Source organism: Bos indicus, chromosome 2, assembly GCF_029378745.1.
Source record: "Bos indicus isolate NIAB-ARS_2022 breed Sahiwal x Tharparkar chromosome 2, NIAB-ARS_B.indTharparkar_mat_pri_1.0, whole genome shotgun sequence".
Classification (NCBI taxonomy): Eukaryota; Metazoa; Chordata; class Mammalia; order Artiodactyla; family Bovidae; genus Bos; species Bos indicus.
Genome location: NC_091761.1, coordinates 113011436 through 113032773, shown reverse-complemented (window position 1 = coordinate 113032773; position 21338 = coordinate 113011436). Strand labels below are relative to the sequence as shown.

Here is a 21338-nt window from a genome sequence, read left to right as displayed (position 1 = left end):
CTTAGCTGAATCAAGGGGAGTAAAGAGTGAAGGTGGGATGGGCCCTGCCCGTCAGACTGAGGCAGAACTCACTGAAGGCCTTGTAAACGCAGGAAGGAGGAGGGCCCACCCCACCGGAGCTGGAACGTTCAGGGTTCGGGGAGCCTTTGGTATAAATCACAGCTTGGTGTCATTCTTCTCAAGGCTCAGGTTCAAAGAGAAGAGTTTTCTTTTAATCCAAGTGTGGTCAGGTCGCTGTTGGACATCTCTGGCAGATGAGGGGCGAGAGGAGATGCCCCCACAAGAAAATCAAAAAAATATCAGTAAAATGAGTCGGCGCAAAACCAGCACCAATATTCTTTTCGATGCTCTGTTTACGAACTGTGTCAAGGACAAGGTCACCCAGTGAGAAGGCACAGCTATTGACTTTTGAAGTGAAATCTAGCTGGAACCAGAGAGTGAGGCCCAGGCAGCATTTGGGGGTCACCATCTGGACTCGGCGTGCAGAAAGAGGCTCTCTGACAACACATTCCTTTCTTTTCCAGTTGGTCATTGAGGTTAAAATAAAACAGACATAAAGCTGACTTTCTCAGCCTGGTCATTAGACTATCTGAAAATGAATAACATTAATTTTATTTTAGAACATAAAGATTTCAGAGATGAAAAAGGCTGTAGGTCAAAGAGGCCCAGAGAGGTTACTGCTTTGTCCAAGATTGCTTAGACCAACTGTGAATGGACTGATTCTTCTTTTTTTTCATTCTATTTATTTATTTATTTATTTTTAATTTAAATTTATTTATTTTAATTAGAGGCTAATTACTTTACAATATTGTATTGGTTTTCCCATACATCAACATGAATCCACCACGGGTGTACACTTGTTCCCAATCCTGAACCCCCGTCCCACCTGTCTCCCCGTACCATCCCTCTGGGTCATCCCAGTGCACCAGCCCCAAGCATCCTGTATCCTGCATTGAACCTGGACTGGCGATTCATTTCTTATATGATATTATACATGTCTCAATGCCCTTCTCCCAAATAATCCCCCCTCCCTCTCCCACAGAGTCCATTCAATTTTTTTAAATTGGAGGATAATTGCTTTATAATGTTGTTAGTTTCTGCTGTACAAAAGTGTGAATCAGCTATAAGCATATATATCCCCTCTTGAGTCTCCTTCCCACTCCCACCCCCATGCCACCCCTCTAGGTCATCACAGAGCCCTGAGCTGACTGATTTCTTGAATACAAGTCTCCTGACTGACATTGGATACTCTTTTCACCATTAACACAGATGCATTCTGCCTAGAAGAACAAAAGAAATGACTTCTCAGTGGCACTCACTCAGTAGTTATGGGCACAGAGAGATAAGACGTGAACACAAATTCAAAACTATTTTCTGAACCAAAACCCTGAATGCCAACCAAAGCAAGAGGGAGGCCAGTTTTAAATGCTGCCAAAGAGCTTTTGATACAATCTTGGTAACAGATCTTCCCAATCTGTGACATCCTTGCAAACAGGAGCAAAGTCGGAATAAATGTGTCCATGTCAGTGTACTTTGATACCTTGCTGTGGCCTCGGAAAGTTGTGGAAAGGAGGAGAGGAAAAGAAAGCGCGATGCCATTTTCTTGGTTCACAATGTAAATGGGTAATTACACTGTTGGTATTTGCCGCATGTCTGCAAGAGACCCAGCACAGTTCAGACATAAAGACAACACTGTTCATTGCTCTGGGAATTTACAGTCTTGCTTAGGCAGAAAAGCAACCATGAAAAGATGAGAAAAGCATATGATACTGGTTAAATCTTGGCTTTCTTTAACTTCCTTGGCTTTTGGGTCTTTTGTGCGGGATGAAGGGAGATGACAGAAATAGGATAATTGGAAGCTTTTGTAGTTGTGCACAGTGGGGATTTAAAAATGAAATCACCAGTATTGCAAGACGCAGTGAGCACAAAGAGGTCAGTTGTGGAAGGATGGTGTGCGCATGGAGGGAGGGGATGTTTAGCCTACTAATATACTTCTAAGCCAAGGGGGTCTCCTAGCCACTCCCTCCATTTCTGGAAGATCATTTCCCTTTCACTGCCACGTTCAAAGCAGCTAGTGCCCTCTGGTGTCCCCACCTACCTCTCCAAGCTCAGTGCATGGACAACTGGGACATCTGTGCCCCCTCAATACACACAGCCCAGCTTACGACCACTCCTCAACACAACCGAACTTAGAGCTAACATCTACTGAGCATTTTCTTGCATTCCAAATATTGAGCTAAACACCCTGCAAATATTCTCTTATTAGGCTTTCCAGGTGGCACTAGTGGTACAGAATCTGTCTGCCAATGCAGGATACCTAAGAGACGTGGGTTCCACCCCTGGGTCAGGAAGATCCTCTTGAAGAGGGCATGGCAATCCACACCAGGATTCTTGCCTGGAGTATTCCATAGACAGAGGTGCCTGGCGGGCTACAGTCCATGTGGTGGTAAAGAGTCAAACACGACTGAAATGACTTAGCCCACACTCATGCAGTCAATGAGGCAGGTACTGTAATTATTGCCACTTTACAGGTGAACAATTCTTGTTCAGAGAGGTTGAGCAACTTGCCTGGAGACCTCCAGCAACTAAGTGGGGAAGGCAGGAATCAAACACATGCTCACTGACTCCAGCACAGTGGCCATACACACACTGGCAAACACCACTCTCCCAGCTTTATCCTTCACACTCTTAAAATGTGTATCTTCATTTCCAGCTGCTTGGGGCTTGGCCTAGGTGACCAGCTTGCCACTTTTGATGTGTCATGTTAAATTACTGAAGATTATAATGGCTTCAGGTCTTTTCCACAAAAGTGATGGCTGCACTTTATTAGGGACACCTCAGAACAGAAACAGAAACCAGACTCAGAGACTAATTCTGATAGTGGGGTTTTGAAGCATGTAGAGAATAAGAGAGGGGATTGACTTGAAGGTAGTAGCCCCAAGGTTCTTCCAAGCAAGTGATTCTCAACTTGGCTTTCAATTGCAGCTCTCCATGATCTAAAGAGAAACCTACATCATCTGTCAGGAGGTCTCTAGACCTGAAGTTATTCGCTCAGTTGTGTCTGACTCTTTGCAGCTCCATGGACTGTAGCCTGCCAGGCTCCTCTGTCCATGGAATTATCCAGACAGGAATACTGGAGTGGGTTGCCATCTCCTTCTCCAGGGGATCTTCTCAACCCGAGGATCGAACCTGGGTCTTCTGCATTGCAGGTGGATTCTTTACTGTCTGAGCCACCAGGCCCTTCTGAAAGCCATCATCAATGCAATACTGAGGCAGAATAATGTGCATTGGGATTTGAACCAGAGCATTTCAACCAGGAGTTATGTTCCCCTCCTCCCCCACTCTGCAGAGGACATATGATGATGTCTGAAGACATTGTTGGTTGACACAGCAGGGGGATGGGGGAGTTCCTGGCATCTAGTGGATGGAGGCTGGCCAGGGATATTATGAAACATTCTGTGGTGCATAGGACAACTACTTACAGAAAGGATGATCTGGCCCAAATGGTCACTAATGCCAAGTTGAAGAAAACTTGTTTAGACATAACTGAGAGGCCAGTATAAGCTGGGTTGGAAAAGTCCAAGCAGAGAAATAACTGATCAAGTAAAATTAAAGGACGGATGGGGCATGACTATGGCCCAGTTTTTGACAACTGGTTACACTCCAGGGTTCTCTCCTCAGTCCCCCAAATGTTTACATTGATGGAGCTGGTTAGTTGTGCCTCCTTGAATACACCTAAGAGAAAGGGAAGATTTGATCTTGTAAATAAGACATCAGTCTAGTTAAAAAAAAAAAAAATTGGCACTGGGGGCGGTGCCACTTTGGATACTAGTATACAATTTTTCTGGGCAAGAAAACAGTTAGGTGAACCAGCTTCTGAGTCTTTGTTTCTCCAAGTGTGGTCTGTGTAGCATCTTCAAATGAATCATGGGGGTATTTGTTAACAAAGTCAAACTTCTGGACCTCCTATCAGACCTACTGAGATCCTGGGTAAGTCTAGGAATCCACAGTTTTAACAACCTTCCCTGGTAATTCTTAGGCCTCCCTGGTAGCTCAGCTCCTGCCATGAAGGAGACCCCAGTTCAATTCCTGGGTCAGGAAGATCTCCTGGAGTAAGGGATAGGCTACCCACTCCAGTATTCTTGGGCTTCCCTGGTGGCTCAGACAGTAAAGAATCCGCCTGCAATGTGGGAGACCTGGGTTCGACCCCTGGGTTGGGAAGATCCCGGAGGAGGACATGGCAACCCACTCCAGCATTCTTGCCTGGGGAATCTCCATGGACAGAGGAGCCTGGCAGGCTTTAATCCATGGAGTCGCAGAGAGTCGGACATGACTAAACTCATCACAGCACGGGTGATTCTTGCACACACTGGAAAACACCTGCTCTGGGGATTCTTACGAAGGTGGCTTTGAGAGTCCTACCATTGTTCGGGCCTGGACTCAGGTCTCTGTGCCTGTATAGAGTCCCCTCATGTTCTTTACTCATAGTCTTCACTTGACAGTTTCTGCCTTTTTGTGTTTCTGTAGTTGTTTTGTGTACCTCAGTTCCCACCTGGACTATAGGTGGGCGCTCTGACGTAATCCCTTCTATCATAGATACCCGGCACAGAACCAGGGGGAAATGACTGACATAGAATCAGAGCCTCTCCAGATTTGTACCTTTTCTCATAAACCGGATTCAACACACACTAGTGCCCTGTTCATGCCATACAATCTGCATTTTCCTGTTGTCTTCTTTTGTCCACCTAGAGAGGTGCAGAACAGAGAGCGAAAAGTCAATGTGTCCTCGAATTGATGAGCTATTATATGTCCAAAGGTCAACAATTCACTCTAGTGTGCTGAGCTAAATAAAATCCAGCAGTTAATTCTCTGCAAAACACAAAGAAGCTGGCTTAGTGGTAAAGTCCACCTGCCAATGCAGGAGACATGGGTTCGATCCCAGATCTGGGATGATCCCACATGCCATGGAGCAACTAAGCCCTTACATCCCAACTACTGAGCCTGTGCTTTAGAGTCCAGGAACTGCAACTACTGAGCTCATGTGCCACAACTACCCTAGCCCGTGTGCCCAAGAGCCTGTGCTCCCCAGCAAGAGACCACCATGAGAAGCACCCACACGGCAACTAGAGAAAAGCCCAAGCAGCAACGAAGACCCAGTACAGCCAAAAATAAATAATAAAAAGTTAAATTTAATTTAAAACATTAAAAAAAACAACAACAAAGAAACTCTCGATTGGAAAGCTAAGAACCTTCCATTAGTCTCCAATTTCTACAATGCAAGGCATTAAACGAGGGCTTCCTAGGTGGCACAGTGGTCAAAAATCCTCCTGCCAATGCAGGAGACATGGGGTTTGATCCCTGAGTCAGGCAGATCCCCAGGAGGGGGAAATGGCAACCCACTCCAATATTCTTGCCTGGAGAATTCCATGGACAGAGGATCGTGGTGGGCTACAATTCATGGGGTCACAAAGAGTCGGACACAACTGAGTGACTGAGTACACACACAGGGCATTAAACACTTGAACTATCACATTGGCTTCGTCTCTCCTCCTGATAGAGGCCTTAAAAAGACACGAAAGCATTATGACACCATTAAAGAAATGGTTTGTGGGGCAAAGAGATTGCAGAAATTGCAGCCCAACTATCAACTCCACTAGCACGCACTCCTTGGTCTGAATGGTTGGTCACTTCCATACTCAGAGTGTGGCATGTACACAGCAATTAGTTTCTTTTTCAGAATTGCTTAGGTAAGAGTACTTCATTGCTCTCCCTTTGTAAAGACACATCCATTTTGCTGTATGGGCTTCCCTGGTAGCTCAGACAGTAAAGAATCTGCCTGCAATTCGGGAGACCTGAGTTCAATCTCTGGGTCAGAAGGATCCCCTGAAGTAGAAAAATTAACCAGCTTTTGCATGGGAGCTTTGAAGAGTTGAAAGACCTAGGCTCTTTCATATAACACATGATTTTCGAGGCGATTATTAAACATTGAGTGACATTCTTATTGAAAGCAAGGTAATTAGCAATTGGAAGGACCACAGAAGGGCAATTTGGGTGCTTGTTTTATTTTAAAAGAAACAACTCAGGTCTCTAGTTGACTTTGCCAGCAGTGGGAGGCTGGGGTGGGATCCAGCCAGCCAGCAGAGAGACGCATGTGTCTTCAGGGGAAAATTACTGTCAGGCAGTAGTCCCTAGCAGATCAATGATAATAACATTGATTCAGACCCTAGACTCCATTTGTGTGCCTTCATCTGATCACTTTTGAGAGAAACTGTCTGCCTGGACCTAGAATGCCTTTCTGTCTTCTTTAAAAGACAGAGGAAGAAGAGTCCAGGAAAAATAAGTTGCTTGGGAACTGATAATGTTTTTAATGGGAAAAGAATGCTATATTCTAGGTGAAGAATTAGCTGCATAACTTTTAAAATAACTTGCTAGAGAACATTAACAATCCAGGCTGTATTATTCACATGAAATATAAGCTTAGAAAATCATATAGTAGCTTTGGTGTGTTTGTTATTGTTACTGTCATGTTGTTAGGCTCTGGCTCTGAGTTTGGTGGTGTGAAGTTGTGAGTTAAAATGTAGTCTCTGTAAGTATCTCCCTGATGGATCAGCTGGTAAAGAATCCACCTACAATGCTGGAGACACAGGTTGGATCCCTGGGTTGAGAAGGAGGAATAAGTTTCTTCCCTGTAGGAGGAAATAGCAGCACACCCCCATATTCTTTCCTGGAGAATCCCATGGACAGAGGACCATGGCAGATTACAGTCCATGGGGTCGCAAAGAGTCACTCAAAGAAACACGACTGAAGTGACTTAGCAGCAGCAGCTAGCTTACACATTGCACTCCATAAGCAGATACTGTTGCTTCTTAGGGATTTCCTGTTCTGCTTCAGACCAGACTGAAACTGACTTCTGAAGAGTGGCTGGATGCCTTTATCAAAAGCAGAAAAAAACATATGTTTGTGTGTGCTAAGTCGCTTCAGTTGTGTCTGACTCTTTGTGACCCCATGGACCGTAGCCCTCCAGGCTCCTCTGTCCATGGATTCTCCAGTCAAGGATACTGGAGTGAGTTGCCATGTCCTCCTCCAGGGGATCTTCCTGACCCAGGGACGGAGCCCACATCTCTTATGCCTCTTGAACTGGGACGTGGGGTTCTTTACAACTAGCGCCACCTGGGAAGGCTCAAGTACCTTTATACCCATCAGGAAATTGAGAGAGAGGGTAAAATTAAAATCAGTGTTCCTCATTTCCCAAGTATGTCGTTAAATGCTTACTGGTAAGATATGTGAGTATCTACAGGCCATAATGTTTTTCCTGGTGGAAGGCTGTGACCAATGATAAAGTCCACAGTGGAAAAGAAGAAACTAAAACCCCTTCCCTGGTTGCTATTAGATTCTAAGATGGGCTCACCAAACTGAATAAAATGAGTTCCTTACCTGCCTTGTCACCATCAAAGCCTAATTAAGTGAAAATTCTTAACTCCCGAGGCCTACTTAAGTTCAGTAATATAAACAAATACCATTACAACTTAATACATGTTAGAAGGGCCATGAATAACTTATTTTAATACAACAAAGAACATTTATGCTTTGCACACAGACACACAACTAATACACACACACATCACATACTCAGCTTACACCATACACTCACACACACACACAACTGCAATCTGGTTTTGCATTCTCCCTCGGTGCAGTTCATCTTGCACAGCTCTATTTTCTGTGAAGTTTCTAAATATTTCATGTTATTAATAAAACTAATGCCATTTGGATTAGAGGGTATTGTTGTTGTTCAGTTTCTCGGTCGTGTCCAATTCTTTGCCACCCCATGGACTGCAGCACACCAGGCTTCCCTGTCCTTCACCATCTCCCAGAGCTTGCACAAACTCATGTCCACTGAGTCAGTGATGCCATCTAACCATCTCGTCCTCTGTCATCCCGTTCTCCTCCTGCCTTCTATCTTTCCCAGCATCAGGGTCTTTTCCAATGAGTTGGCTCTTACTCTACAGACATTGCCCACTGAAAGCCCTACAGTTAGAAATAAGAGGTTTTATTGCGCCCATTGAAACTCCTCCAAGATGTCTAAGCCTCTCTCATCGCTAACTCTGTGCCATTCAGTCTTGACCTTTATAGTGGGAAGTAGTGAGCCTCAGGGCTAAAAGCTTGAAAAGCACTTCTGCTTGGGGCCAGGCTCTGGAGAGACCATAGAGAGGGAGGAAGTAGCTACTTGTGCTTTATTTCCTTTAAATGAGGTAGACAGTAGTGAGCAGAACCTAGAGAGGCACTATGGACCAGCCTTGTCATGTCCTATGAGAGAAAGGCTGGAAAGCACCCAAACTCTCAGGCAAAGGGAAAGTCTATTGGAAATGGAAGAAGAAAATGAAGTAAAATGAGTCATCTAAACATTCTCTAACAAGGAAGTAGTAATCACGGTAAATGCTGAAAAGCTCCACAGGTAAAGTAAATTGGAATAAACCTAAAGATGGGATAAGAAGCTAGTAAAGAAAGCAAGTGGAAATGAACAGGAAGTACTTTACCGGCTGCTCAAATTAAGCTTTGTGGATTCAAGTATGATGTAGTGTGTGGTTGTCTAAGTCTTAACCACCAAGGTTTCAGTTACTCTGCATGCCTAACGGTACTTTCTGAGTAATTTTTATTAAGTAGATTCAGATGCGTTGCCAAAGAAACAAGAATCTCTTGTCTTCTGATTTCTTCGATTCTGTGAGAATGTCATTTGCTATTTGTACAGCCTGTTCAAATGTACTAAAAACAAACATTTTAGAGGTGACCTCAGAGCTTGTTGCTTTAGTCTATTGCCTTTGTTTTCTGTGTTTATCACTTTGATTACTTCTCCACCAGTGTTCATCTTCCAGATTTGTCTCTTTGGTTCTGCCCTCCCTCCCCACAGCCACTATTGTCTTTCTCACCTTTATCCACTACCGACTTTTCCAGGATATGACCTATAAGTCAAAAATGTCTATTTCCTCTCATTCATTTCTTGGCTCCACTGCAACCTACATCCCACCTCACTGTTCAGCAGAAACGGAACTCAAAGATCAAGTATTGTTCTCACCTACACCTTCTTCTCGGTGCATTCTTGATGTTAACCTTGTCTTCAAAAGATAAGTACCAAACCAAGTTGTGATCCAGATTAAGACCATGTGAGAATTTCCTAAAGATACCTCTCCCCTCTCCCTACAAGATTCTCTGGTGGTTCAGTGAAACAATCATCTTAGTACTGGTGTGAAGGGACTTTGTGTTACTTATCAGCTGACCTTAAAAGAGAGAAATTATTCTGAATTGTCTGAGTGGAACCAATTTAATCATATGGGGCCTTAAAGAGCTAAGACTTTTCTCCAACTAGAGTAGAAGGATGCAGAGGAGAGATGTTTAGGAGACAAAAGAAAAAATCAGATTGAGAGTGTGAGAAGGATTCAACTCATTATTGCTGGTTTAGCAAGGAACAGTGAGCCAGAGAATGCAGGCAGCTGCTGGAAGCTGATAATTACCCCTGGCTGACAGACAGCAGGAAGCTGAGACCTCAGGCCTATACCTGCAAGGAATTGAATTCTGCCAACAAACTGAATGAGTCTAGAACCAGGTGCTCCCCTGGAGCCTCCAGAAAGGGACATCACCCTGCTGACACTTGGATTTCAGCCTTGTGGGGCTCTATATAGAGAATCAGCTGGGCTGTGTCATACCCAGGTATCTGTCATACCCACAAAAACTATGAGGTCATAAGTGGGTGTTGACTTAAGTCATTAAATGTATGGTAATCTGTTACAGCAGCAATGGAAAACTAATATAGACTACTAGAACTTTTTCTCAAATTTCTGATATCTTAGCATTCAAATTTCCATCTCTTCCAAAACATGGTTAATATTTACCATCTTAATTGTATTCCAAATATATTATCTATTGAAATTGCAAACTTAGTTTCTGTATCTGGACACCATGGGGCCAGACTTTGAATACACATATAAGGATTTATGCGTCTGTGTATTTTGTTACATACATGCCTGTGCATATATAGGGTGTCTATACAGAAATACATACCTAGGTTGTTGTTCAGTCACTAAGTCATGTCTGACTCTTTGCGACCCCATGGACTGAAGCATGACAGGCTTCCTCGTCCTTCACCATCTCCCTGAGTTTGCTCACACTCATGTCCATTGAGTTGGTGATGCCATCCAACCATCTCATCCTCCTTCTCCTGCCCTCAGTCTTTCCCAGCATCAGGGTCTTTTCCAAAACCTATGTAGACCTAGTAAATATCAATCATGGTCGATAAATAATAGTTTACATATACACACATATAGGAATCTGAGCAATTATATATACACATATGTGTATTTTTCCACAATGTTAAGTAAATAGCAACATTATTTTGTGACAATCTTGTAAGCTATATATTAATTGCTTCGTTATACATGTTAGAAATAGGAAGACAGAGGTCACGTAGCTAGATAGAGGTCATCTAGTAAGTGGCTGAAGAGGATTCAAATATAGATCTGTCTGGATCTAAGACTGCAAGGTCCTTAGTTTTCATCTTGCTTATCTCTCATGCTGGATCAGGTCCTACACCCATCTCTGCCCAGACGCCTTGTGTCAGCCTCTTTCAGCTCCCTTCTACGGTACGTCTGGATGCCACACTACACTGCTAGTTTTCCCCCTACAGCTCTGTGCCTTCTCATTTCCTAAGTTGCCTTCTACTTATCATATATAAAAGAATCTCAAGATTGTGTTCTCAACCTTATGCTACTCTCTTCTCCAAAAATTCAGTTTACTTTTAAACTCTCCGTTGTTAACTCTTTCAATGACTTTCAGCTTAATATCTCCAGTCCTGACTCTTCCCTGGGTTCCAGGCACATGTATTCATATAACCATGGTGCTGAAAAATGCCTCCTTTTCCATCTTCTTGACATTTCTAAATAAGCAGTAGTAGGAAAAGAAGTCTTCTCTTCTTGCCAGCCTTTGTCCCTCAGTCATATTACCCATCTCTTCGGTGGCCAAACTCAGAAGCCTGTTAGCCCCTTTGGACCTCTCTTCTGGCTAAGAGCATGAGCTCTGGACTGGGCTGCCTAGGATTAAATCCCATCTGTGTTACTTACTTGTTTGGGACCTTGGACCAATTGCTTAACTTCTCAGGACCCAAGTATCTTCCTCTGTAAAACCGAGTGGTGATAGAAGTCATAGTAATACCTCACAGGGTTGTTGCATGGTTTAAATAAGACACTATATTTAGATCAGCGCCCAGCACCTAGTCCTCTTGATAAATTTCAGCTCTCATTCATTTTCCATTTAATTGCCAGATCTTCATTCCGCCCGTAATGCAAGAGACCTGGGTTCAATTCCTCAGTTGGGAAGATCCCCTGGAGAAGGAAAAGGCTACCCACTCCAGTATTCTGTCCTGGAAATTCCGTGGACTGTACAGCCCATGGGGTTGCAAAGAGTCAGACACGACTGAGTGACTTTCACTTTCATTTTTTCATCTGTGAAGTCTATGCTTAAGTTTCTGATGCCGACTTTTCTGCCCTCCACCACTCCATGTTAATATCTGAATCAATGCTGATCACCTCTGAATCATATTCCCCAAAATCTAGCCGACGTGTAATTATTAAATGAATCTTCCAAAGGCACTATTTTAATTATCGCTCAAAAATCCTTCAGTGGTTTTCCGTAACTTTCATGATACAATGGAAACTTTCATTTTCTTGGCTTTCAAAGCCTTCCATGAATTGGCCCCGACTTCTGTTTTAAATTGTTTCTCCCTTTCCTCTCCCACTCAGCCTCTGACTGTAGACAGGCTGGACCTCCTCCTTTTTCTTAAATATTATTTATTGGCCTGCCTCTTAGCTTTTGTGACAACTAGTAACTATGGTGAATATGTGCCAGGTAATGTGTTGAAACTTTCAAGGGTGTCATCTCATTTGTCCTCACAAAAACAGTATGGGGTATCTACTGTGCTATTCCTATTTTACAGATGAGAAAACTGAGGCCCAGAGAGGATGACATTGGCTGAAGGATATACAGTTAGGAAGTGGTGGACTCAGGATTTGAATCTAAACTGATTCCAGATTCCTGGTTTTAACGACTGTATCTTATGACTTCTCTATGCTTCATTCCCCTTTCCTAGAGTGTCCTTTAGTCTTCCCCTGTCTGTTTGACTCCCACCTATTCAAAGTCTCCCCTATGTTCTGTCCTTACTATAAAGCTTTCCCAGTCTCCTTTAAAAACTCTAGTGAACTCCTCTATCAGGTACAAGCTTCTCGAGGCTAAGAAGGGTGTTACATATTTCTCATGAAGCCCAGCAATACCTTGAGCGTAGTAATTAATTATTTCTGATCATTAATTGGTACCAAATTTCTTGCCTAGTGAACTTGACTGTGATTCCTTGTGGTGGAGCCAGCTGATTGATTTCTCTTTATTACCCATTTTTTCCCAGTGACCAAGTTAGGTTCTTTGATTGCCAACACATGTCTGAACTTAAGCAGAATAGGAAATATTTTTAATGGTGTAGAGTATCATGGAATGCTGAAACAGCAGACTTGGTCTGAAATCAAGGAGGGCGCAGCCCAGCAGTGGTCCCCGACAGTGCCAGCGCATGAACACTGAACTCCATGCTGGTGGATTTCCCCTCCTTTGCAGTCACTGCAGGTTGTGTCTGTCTGGCCTCCCCCCATGATGCCCAGCTATGCCTTTTTTTTTTTTTTTGCCTATGTTCAAGGCAGCTGCAATCAACAGCTTAGCAAGGAAAGAAATGAGTCATTCTCTTATTGCAGAAGTTGGGGAGTGGGAGGGACTCCAGGATAAAGAACTGTGGCGCCTAAAGAGGAATAGAGGAGAGACGAGATGCAACTACTAGAAAGAGAGGAAGTCACTTATGAGTTGCTCAAGATTGCCAAATGCTTTGTTATGAGATAACATTCCTACCTTCTAAAATTAGAAGTTGGGGATTTAGGGTAACATGAACAAATAAGAGGGTCCCCCAGATGGACTTCAGAGATTTGTGACCCCTGACCACATACACACACAGTTTCTGAGTCCTTACATTTCCTCAGTGAGTGAGTCCAGTTTCTGTTAGATTCTCAAATAGGTTCATGATCCAAAAGGGTTGTGAAATACTACTTTCAGTTATTGAAATAGAAACATAATCTTACCTTGGGACATCAGGTGACTCAAAGGCAGAGTCTCATAATATCATGTAAGGAAAAAGTTAAATTTGAAAATTCTGCATATGCTATAATGTACCTGCTCATCTAACAGATGCCAAAAAGTTACTCAGAAGGTCAACTCTCTTTAGAATGAAAGACCTACAGTGGAATTTCTATCTATCCCATGACCATGCATCAAAAGGGCTTCTGCTCTGTAGAATCCTTTGATGCCTTCTTAACCAATTGCAGAATAACAATACAGCTTACCTCCTCAGTTGCTATTTTTATAGCATCTTGCTGTTTTTCTCATAGTTTTTGAAAGATCCTTCCTCCGTCTCCATACTTCGGCAGGAAATGAGCAGTATCTCTTTATACCTGTCTCTCCAAATCTCTGCATGACAGAGTAGAGGTACATGAGTAGCTAGAGCCTGTAAGAAGAAGGCTTCTTACAGATTCAATAATAATTAATAATGAAAGTGTTAGTTGCTCAGTTGTATCCAACTCTTTGCAGCCCCATGGCCTATAGCCCACCAGGATCCTCTGTCCATGAAATTCTCCAGGCAAGAACACTGGAGTGGGTTGCCATTCCATTCTCCAGGGGATCTTCCCAACCCAGGGCCTGAACCTGGGTCTCCTGCATTGCAGGCAGATTCTTTACCATGTGAGCCACCAGGGAAGTCCTATGAGGCTTATCCAATAAGCAAGTGGTATCTATTTAGTGCCGTGTCTTTTTGTTGTTTGTTTGTCTGCCTGTTTGTTTTTAGGTTTTTGTCCTTTTCCAGTTGTATATGTATTGTAAAATATTTGTTTATTTGGGGCTGTGTCAGGTGTTAGTCACAGCATGCTGGCTCGGTAGTTGTGCTGTGTGGACTTAGTGGTGCCAAGGCATGTGGGATCTTAGTTCCCCGATCAGAGATAGAACCCATGTCCCCTGCACTGGAAGGAGGATTCTTAACCCCTGGGGCACAGGGAAGTCTTATCTTTGGAACGAGCTGGTTAAGTGGGAGCTTCCTTGAGGTTGCTGCCTTCATTACAGAATCAGAACTGTGTTTGCAGAAGTGGCGTCTCAGAGCAAGATGAGCATCTTATCCATCATCTTAATGACCTGACCTTCCCCACCACCACCACCAAAACATGGCAAGGGAGGAGCATCCAAAGTGTTTAGGGGAGAAAGCCGTAGTTTCAGATGAATGTCAGAGAAGGCTTTGTGAGGAAGCGACATTTGAGTAAAGACCTGAAGGAAGTTGAGCAAAAGCCACCTGGATACGTGGGACCACTGACTTCTGGGTGGCAATTTGGTGTCACCATGGCAGCCAGCCTGGGCCTGCACCATTAAGTGTGTTGAGCTCTAGAAAGAGAAGAAAAGGCTCTGGAGCCAAAGCTCCCACAAAACCCACGACTCATTGTGTTAACTCATTGGTCCTCTCCTCTTGTCATTGTCCCATTTCTACCTATATCCTCAGTTCTGCTTCCAGCTAAGACGTGAACACCAGTAGCAACCTTGTTATTTTTCCTTCTTACAGTTCAAAACTCACAGAATATTGAGAGTCTTTTGCACAGAAATTGCCCTTCTGGTTCAGCTTCTTGTGTGTGTCGCCAATGTTCACCATACTGCTCTCTGTGCAAAGATGCCCCCAACAAGTGTCTGTGAAACTGACTCCCTGACTTAAGAGTAGGCACTTACTCCATAATGCTGCGTGCTCAGAACTTGTCTCCTGGGAGAGTTGGTTCAAGCTTGTGTCTCAGTGGTCATGAAGATCAGTCCTCAATGGAAATATTCCTTCAACCATCTTTTAAACCCCAGATTGCTTCCTAGGCAAGCAATGGTTCCTTTAGCACCTACCAAACTTATGAGCACCCCCCTTAAGGAGGTCCATCCTGTAGATGAAGAAACAAACTCTTAAAGATGAAGAAACAAACTCTTAAAGAATCGGAATGATTGTCTCATACAACACTTACTTTTGGAACTCATCTTTCTAATGTTTAATCTAATCAATTATTCACTAGTCCCATGGCCTCCAACTACTTACCTCGTACACTTCGTAAAAAAAGTAGAATGCATTCCCATATTCTACGTTTATTTATAAACTATACAGTCCTTGCCAATAGCTAATATTTCAAAACACAGTATACATAGGGGGCAAGTTCATTGTTTAGCATAAGGTATACAAGTCCCTCAATTCTTTTATTAAACAGTTATATACTGAGAATCTTCTGGAAGCAGGCACAGTTCTGATCACTGAATACACAGTGAACAAAGCAAACAAAATTCCCACACTCCTGTGGCATAGAATCTAGTGGAGGATGAAAGATCGTAAGTGAAATAAATAAGTAAACTGTACTGCAGTGTCACGTGACAGCATGTGCCATGGAGAAAAATAAAACAGGAAGGAGCACTAGAGTGGGTTTTAGGGGGGAAGTGCAATTTTAAATTGCATCAGAGAAAGGGAGTAAAGATCTAAAGATTAGGGAATTAACTGGTTGACTGTTCGTACCCATGTGACATAGAGAATGAAGGTGTCCATGTCAATGCATTATATAAAGATTAGTAAAGCACAATTTATTTAGATGACTGATATAAATGGAATTCTAATATTTTCCCTTGTGCCTAAGTGGAAAGACCACTGATGTAATGAGAAACTGATTTAAACAGGTATATTATTACAGTTCACTTTTGAGATCTAGCAGGTTGCTGTTTCCTTCTCCAAGGGATCTTCCCCACCCAGGGATCAAACCTGGGTCTCCTGCATTGCAGGCAGATTCTTCACCATCTGAGCCACCAGGGAAAACCATAAAAAGATTATTGCAGTTCACCTTTGGAATCTAGCCACGATGATCAAGTTTGGATGGCTGTTGCACTAACAGATATGGCAGCCTACAGTAAATTAGTTCTTTGATTCAGGCGCAACTTGGTTCCAAGGGCGAGTTTAAGCTCCCAGGGTTTATTTATCTGTGAGCAATTCTCTTAAACATCCAGAGTCATTTCGTGCTTTTTTGTCTTGCTTTAAAGCAGGTGATTAGGGAGAATACATGCACAAAAGTGTATCTGAACAGCTGGTAGTTACTCACTCACAGGAAGCGGTAATTTGTCGGTTTTCTTTTCCTTTCTGTTGAGTTATGTTAATGTAGCATGAGCATTTCCCTTTTTACCAGAGAAGAAAAATTTGTTCGGCCTGGTGAAGCTTCAGGAGGAAGAGGCTTAAGGGAATTGATATTTTTAAATATCTTGCCACTCAAGTAACAACAATACAATGAGCTTCCGAGGAAAGGTTTTTAAACGGGATCCCAGTGAATTTTGGAAGAAGAGACGAACAATGAGGAGAAAAAATCAAGAAGAAATCCACAGATTTACCTCTGTAGGTATCTGAATGTTGATGTTTGCTTTTCATCTTCTCTTCAATACTTAAAAAAAAAAAAAAAAAAAAAAAAGCTCTGGTATGGTAATCTAACCTAGGGTGATGGGCAAAGTCTTAAATGAAACAGAGTATTCAGCCCAGCTCATAAATATCCTTTTTTACTTACATCATTATTTTTTAATTGCTTCCATCATTATTTTTAAACATATTGGAAGAGGTTTGAAGTAGTTAAAATACTACTAACTTATTTAGAATATTAGAATTACTACCATCATTATTTTAAAACAGTTGATAGAGGATTTAGAGAGTTACTATTGCTAGAATATTCTTTTTTAAAGAAAAGCCTGTAATTGCCTCAATTAAGACCCCAATTGATGATGTGCCTACAGTTGTGTTTTTAAAAAAGTATTACTGCTCTATTTTTATCGTGTACCACTCATGATTTGTTTTAAAGTTCTTAGAAAGAGCAACCCAAAATAGGAAAGGAAATGTAAATAACTATTTAATTAAGTGAGCTGAGGGAGAGAGTAAAAATTGGTACATTCTAAAGGTTAAAAAGATTTGGTTTTGTTTACCGTTAAAAGTGTTTCTGCCTTAGGGTTGGTAAACAAAATGAGAGCTCTGAAAATGTGTCCTTATTACAGAATTCTAGATTTCTCTCTGTCAGTATCAGGGCGGATGGTTTGAGCTTCAGTGATTCATATGTAATGTGGAAGGCCCACTTTATATGATGAATGATTGGGTACTCTTTTTATAGGAATGTTTTCTTTTACCAAGTAGTGTGTTTTGCTTGTTTTTCTTCAAGGCAAGGCTTCTTGAGCTCAGCACTACTATCATTTTGGGTTGGAGATTTCTTTGTTGTTTGGAGCTGTCCTATGCATTGTGACCACATTTAGTGACGACCTGGGCGTTTACCCAGTAGATGCTGGTGGCAAGCTGTCCCCTGTTGTGACAAGCAAACATGTCTCCCTACATTGCCAAACGTTCTCTCGGGCAGGGAGAGTGATGTCCAGGTTGAGAACCACTGCTCTAGAGAGAAATAATGTTTTTGTTCAGGTAAACATTTTTTATCTAGAAACAGAGCAACTTAAAAAACTATATATATTTGATCATATAATGGTTGTTTATGAATAGACATTGAAAGAATATGAAAAATCAAATTAATGAATAGTCACTCAGGCTTTGATAGGCCAAAATCAAGTATGGAATACTCCATCTCACGTAGCAGTGGTTCTCTTTATACTTACAATCTGTCTGGTGATGATTTTATGTGAGTAGAGTTTACTTGGAGGTCTGGCTCATAGGGTTGATGCCTTGCTGATTCCATGTCAGGATCTTAGTAGTATATGTCTCCCATTGGCAAACATGGGCAAATGACCCCTTTGACCTGTTCCCATGGCATGTGCCCAGGTCTTTCCACTCAGTGTTTCCTAAGGAGACTGTGCTGAGTTCAGAATCTAACCTCTTGGTCCCCACTGACCCCAAAGGATGCTCAGTTGTGACGGCTCCACTGGCCCCATAGAAGTCTCATCAGTTGTTTACCATCAGCCTGTTAAAGAGGATAAGTGTTTGGAGACTTCTTTGCTTTGAGATTATGTTAACCTTCAGGCCAATCAAAAAAATGCAGTTTCCTAGCTGCCCAAATCTCAGTGGAATTTAGAAATCCTAAGGTTATGTCACCACAAGGCTTACTTCTTCTTGTGTCCACTGGAAGAGACAACACACAGGAGAAGAATGTGTCTATCTTACAGAGACCGCAAGACCACAGGATTTGACGTTAGGACAGTCCCAGGTGTCTCCCATATAATGAAACTAATCACTCCATGAGTTATCTTAATTGAATTGGAATGTATTGCTACTGAGAAGTATGGGGAAAGCAGCCAGTAAGGATGGTGTGTTTTCCCACAGCATTCAGTAGCTGTGCATTCACATTTAATTAAGATCATTCATACAGTGATTAGCTTTCTTCTGTGGAAGGCGCTGGGGACTCCCTGATGGCTGTTGCCTGCTTTTGGTCCTCCTAAGACAGGCATATCTTCTTTCACAGCTTGTCTCTTCTGTTGAGTAGGGGACTGTAGTATTATCCTGGGACTTGGCTTTCATTTTGGAAAAAAAAAAAGAGAGAGAGAGAGTGACTCCAAGAAAGTGAAGCATGTAATTAGAAGGCTAGGGGGTCATTCTGACTGTCACCCACCGCCAGGTGACCTTGGGCAGTTTACTTAAATCATTCTGAGCCTTAGTCACCCCTTTCATAAAATGTTCCTAATGATACCTGCCCTGTCTTAAAATTTTTTATTGGAATTCATTTTGATCATGTCTATTCTGAACATGATTTGAACACTGTGAAAAGTTATGAGCTGCAAGTGTTGTGGGTTACTAATAAAACCAAGTAAAATATCAAGGGCCAGGAAAGAGGGGGATATAATTGCAGAGTGAGATTGTTTTTTTCAGAAACTGCAAATGTTGAAGCCACTGGGCTGTTGGTGACTCCTTCCTTCCAGGACCCTTTTTAAGTGACAGAGCCACTCAGTAGACGGAATTCTGGATTGCATCAAGCTGGTGTTGAGGGAGGCTCCCACATCATTCTATATGTCAATGGGGGTTTCCTTTGAAACACCATTTCCCACTCCACCCTCACCGTTGCGCAGCTTAGTTGAAACCCACCCAAAACCAAATTGGACTTTCCACAGCACACTCATCTGAGCTATTTAAAATCTAAACCAACATTTCTAGACCAGCTTCTGAGATGACTTGATAGGTGGTAAGGAAGAGGCAATTCAAATGTCAGAGTGCCCAACAAATGAACATAAGACTTACAGTTAGGTCAGAGAATAAAATGATTTCTTTTGAATTTTTAGATATACTCATATATTGTTATGAAAGGAGAAATGATGATCACCGGAAATAATTATCATAGATTGCAGTTTTATAATGATCATGTGTATTTTGAATTCCACAAATCATTTGTTTTTTTTTTAATTTGAAAACTGCTCAGTTGTGTGCGACTCTTTGTGACCCCATGGACTAAACAGTCCATGGAATTCTCTAGGCCAGAATACTGGAATAGGTAGCCTTTCCCTTTTCCAGAGGATCTGCCCAACCTAGGAATTGAACCAGGGTCTACTGCATTGCAGGCGGATTCTTAACCAACCGAGCTATCAGGGAAGCCCACTTCTTGCCCTAAGACAAGTTTAGAAATGGTTTAGTATCATAGTAGTCTAGAATACTTAACTGGAAGTCTATGACTTCCTAAATGGTACACAACTCAAACTTTATATTCTCATGATCTAGGCTAACAGTTTTATTTGTTTTTCTTCAAATGCTGTTTAAAGCTGTTTATTTAACTCTGTTGAAATTTTTAATTGTTTTGGAAGCTTCCCTTATCAATCCAGTTTTCAAGTATCTTGTCTAAGAAATCCCTTTCCATGCTTTAATCCACTTATCACAGACAATATGCAATATGAGACAGTGCAATAGCATTATAAGAGAAGTTTGAGGAAAATGAAACTTACTTGTTAGATCATCAAGTAGAACTACTTCCCTTAATTTTTGAAGTTTGTTTGGTGTTCTGTAGTTGAAGGTTTTCTCTTTAACTGCCTTTCTATTTTTATTTTTCTTTTTTTATCCAATCACCCAGTATGATCTCTGGTGCATAGAACAAAAGTTAATAAAAAGGTAGTTTCCTTCCTAAGTTACATGTCCTAATTTGGAAAGATTAAGTGTACTATTAAGTTGAGTTATAATAGCAATCATCTGTACTGCCAGAAAAATGTGAAATTCATTTAAGTAAATGTGAATTATTATTTTTACTTTGTTACTAGCTTGTGGTTAATTAATCTGCAGGATTTCAAAATGTTTGGAAATTTGGGGATACAAATGACAATTTCTCCTCCTCTTTAGTCATTTAGCAGTCATTTAGCCTGTTAGCACTTTAATAGAAAATTTAAAACTGTAGAAAGCTACAAAGGATGTAATCTGAATGACTTTAACCTATCTCCCACATACATTGTGTTATTACATTTTGTCCTGTTCTCTTTCAAGTCTGCGTTTTGTCTTTACTCTTCCACGTTAACATGGACAGCTTCTCCCTGATCATCTGTATTGCCTTACTTACTGATACTGTTTTATACAAACATTCACTGTTACCTCTTGGGCCTATTTTATAATGAACCAGTTAGCTGAAAGGAAGCGTGGGATGGGGACCCAGGAACCAAGAGGATGGTTCCAGGAAATGATGAAATGGGACTGAATCAGGGTTGAAATACAGCATAAAGCAGGGATGAATGCTATAAACGGACAAGGCAGAAGGAAGCCATGAACCAGGACTAAACGGGGGATCTGAATTCAATCCAGACCATAGAAATGGAGAAGTGTAAGTTGAAACTGGATCTGAGGACTCTGCCTGTGGCGGTAGCGATGGGGAACAGCTAGCCCAGGTGCCACAGAGATGCAGAGAGGATGCTTTTTAAATGGATTTAGGATTAGTACCTGCAATTGAACCAAAAATGCCCTTACTTTCCTCAAGGCTGAGTGCCAGGAGAGGGAGATGAGTGAAATCCAGAGAGAGACCAAGAAGAGAACTGCCAAACAGGGCCAAGCTTGACTTCATAACGATGCTCTTTACAATTAGCTGATCAGGAAGTAGACCGTTTGCCAGAGAGGGGGAGGGGTACGGTGGACAGGAAGTAATACCATGATCCCCCAACTCTTTAATTTCCCTAATGACAGTGGTACAAAATTCCTTAAACAGAGGTTCCCTCAGTTGGTGGCCGTTTCCACTGTGATTTCTGACACAAATGTTATCTAGCATTCTCAATGGGAAAAACTG

General features: G+C 42.1%; 1 protein-coding gene across 9 annotated transcripts in view; it reads left to right on the top strand.

Moving 5' to 3' along the window:
• DOCK10 (dedicator of cytokinesis 10) overlaps nucleotides 1-21338 on the top strand; it is a 304825-nt gene that overhangs the window by 93538 nt on the left and 189949 nt on the right. The window contains exon 1 of one of the 9 annotated variants that reach the window (XM_070773204.1): nucleotides 11421-16510. The exons of 7 other annotated variants lie outside the window; for them this stretch is intronic. In XM_070773204.1, the coding sequence (XP_070629305.1) occupies nucleotides 16406-16510 (105 nt within the window). In that variant the 5' untranslated portion in view covers nucleotides 11421-16405. Of the gene's footprint in view, nucleotides 1-11420; nucleotides 16511-21338 lie in introns of those variants that run through there. One more of the 9 variants, XM_070773212.1, reaches the window with a different exon arrangement.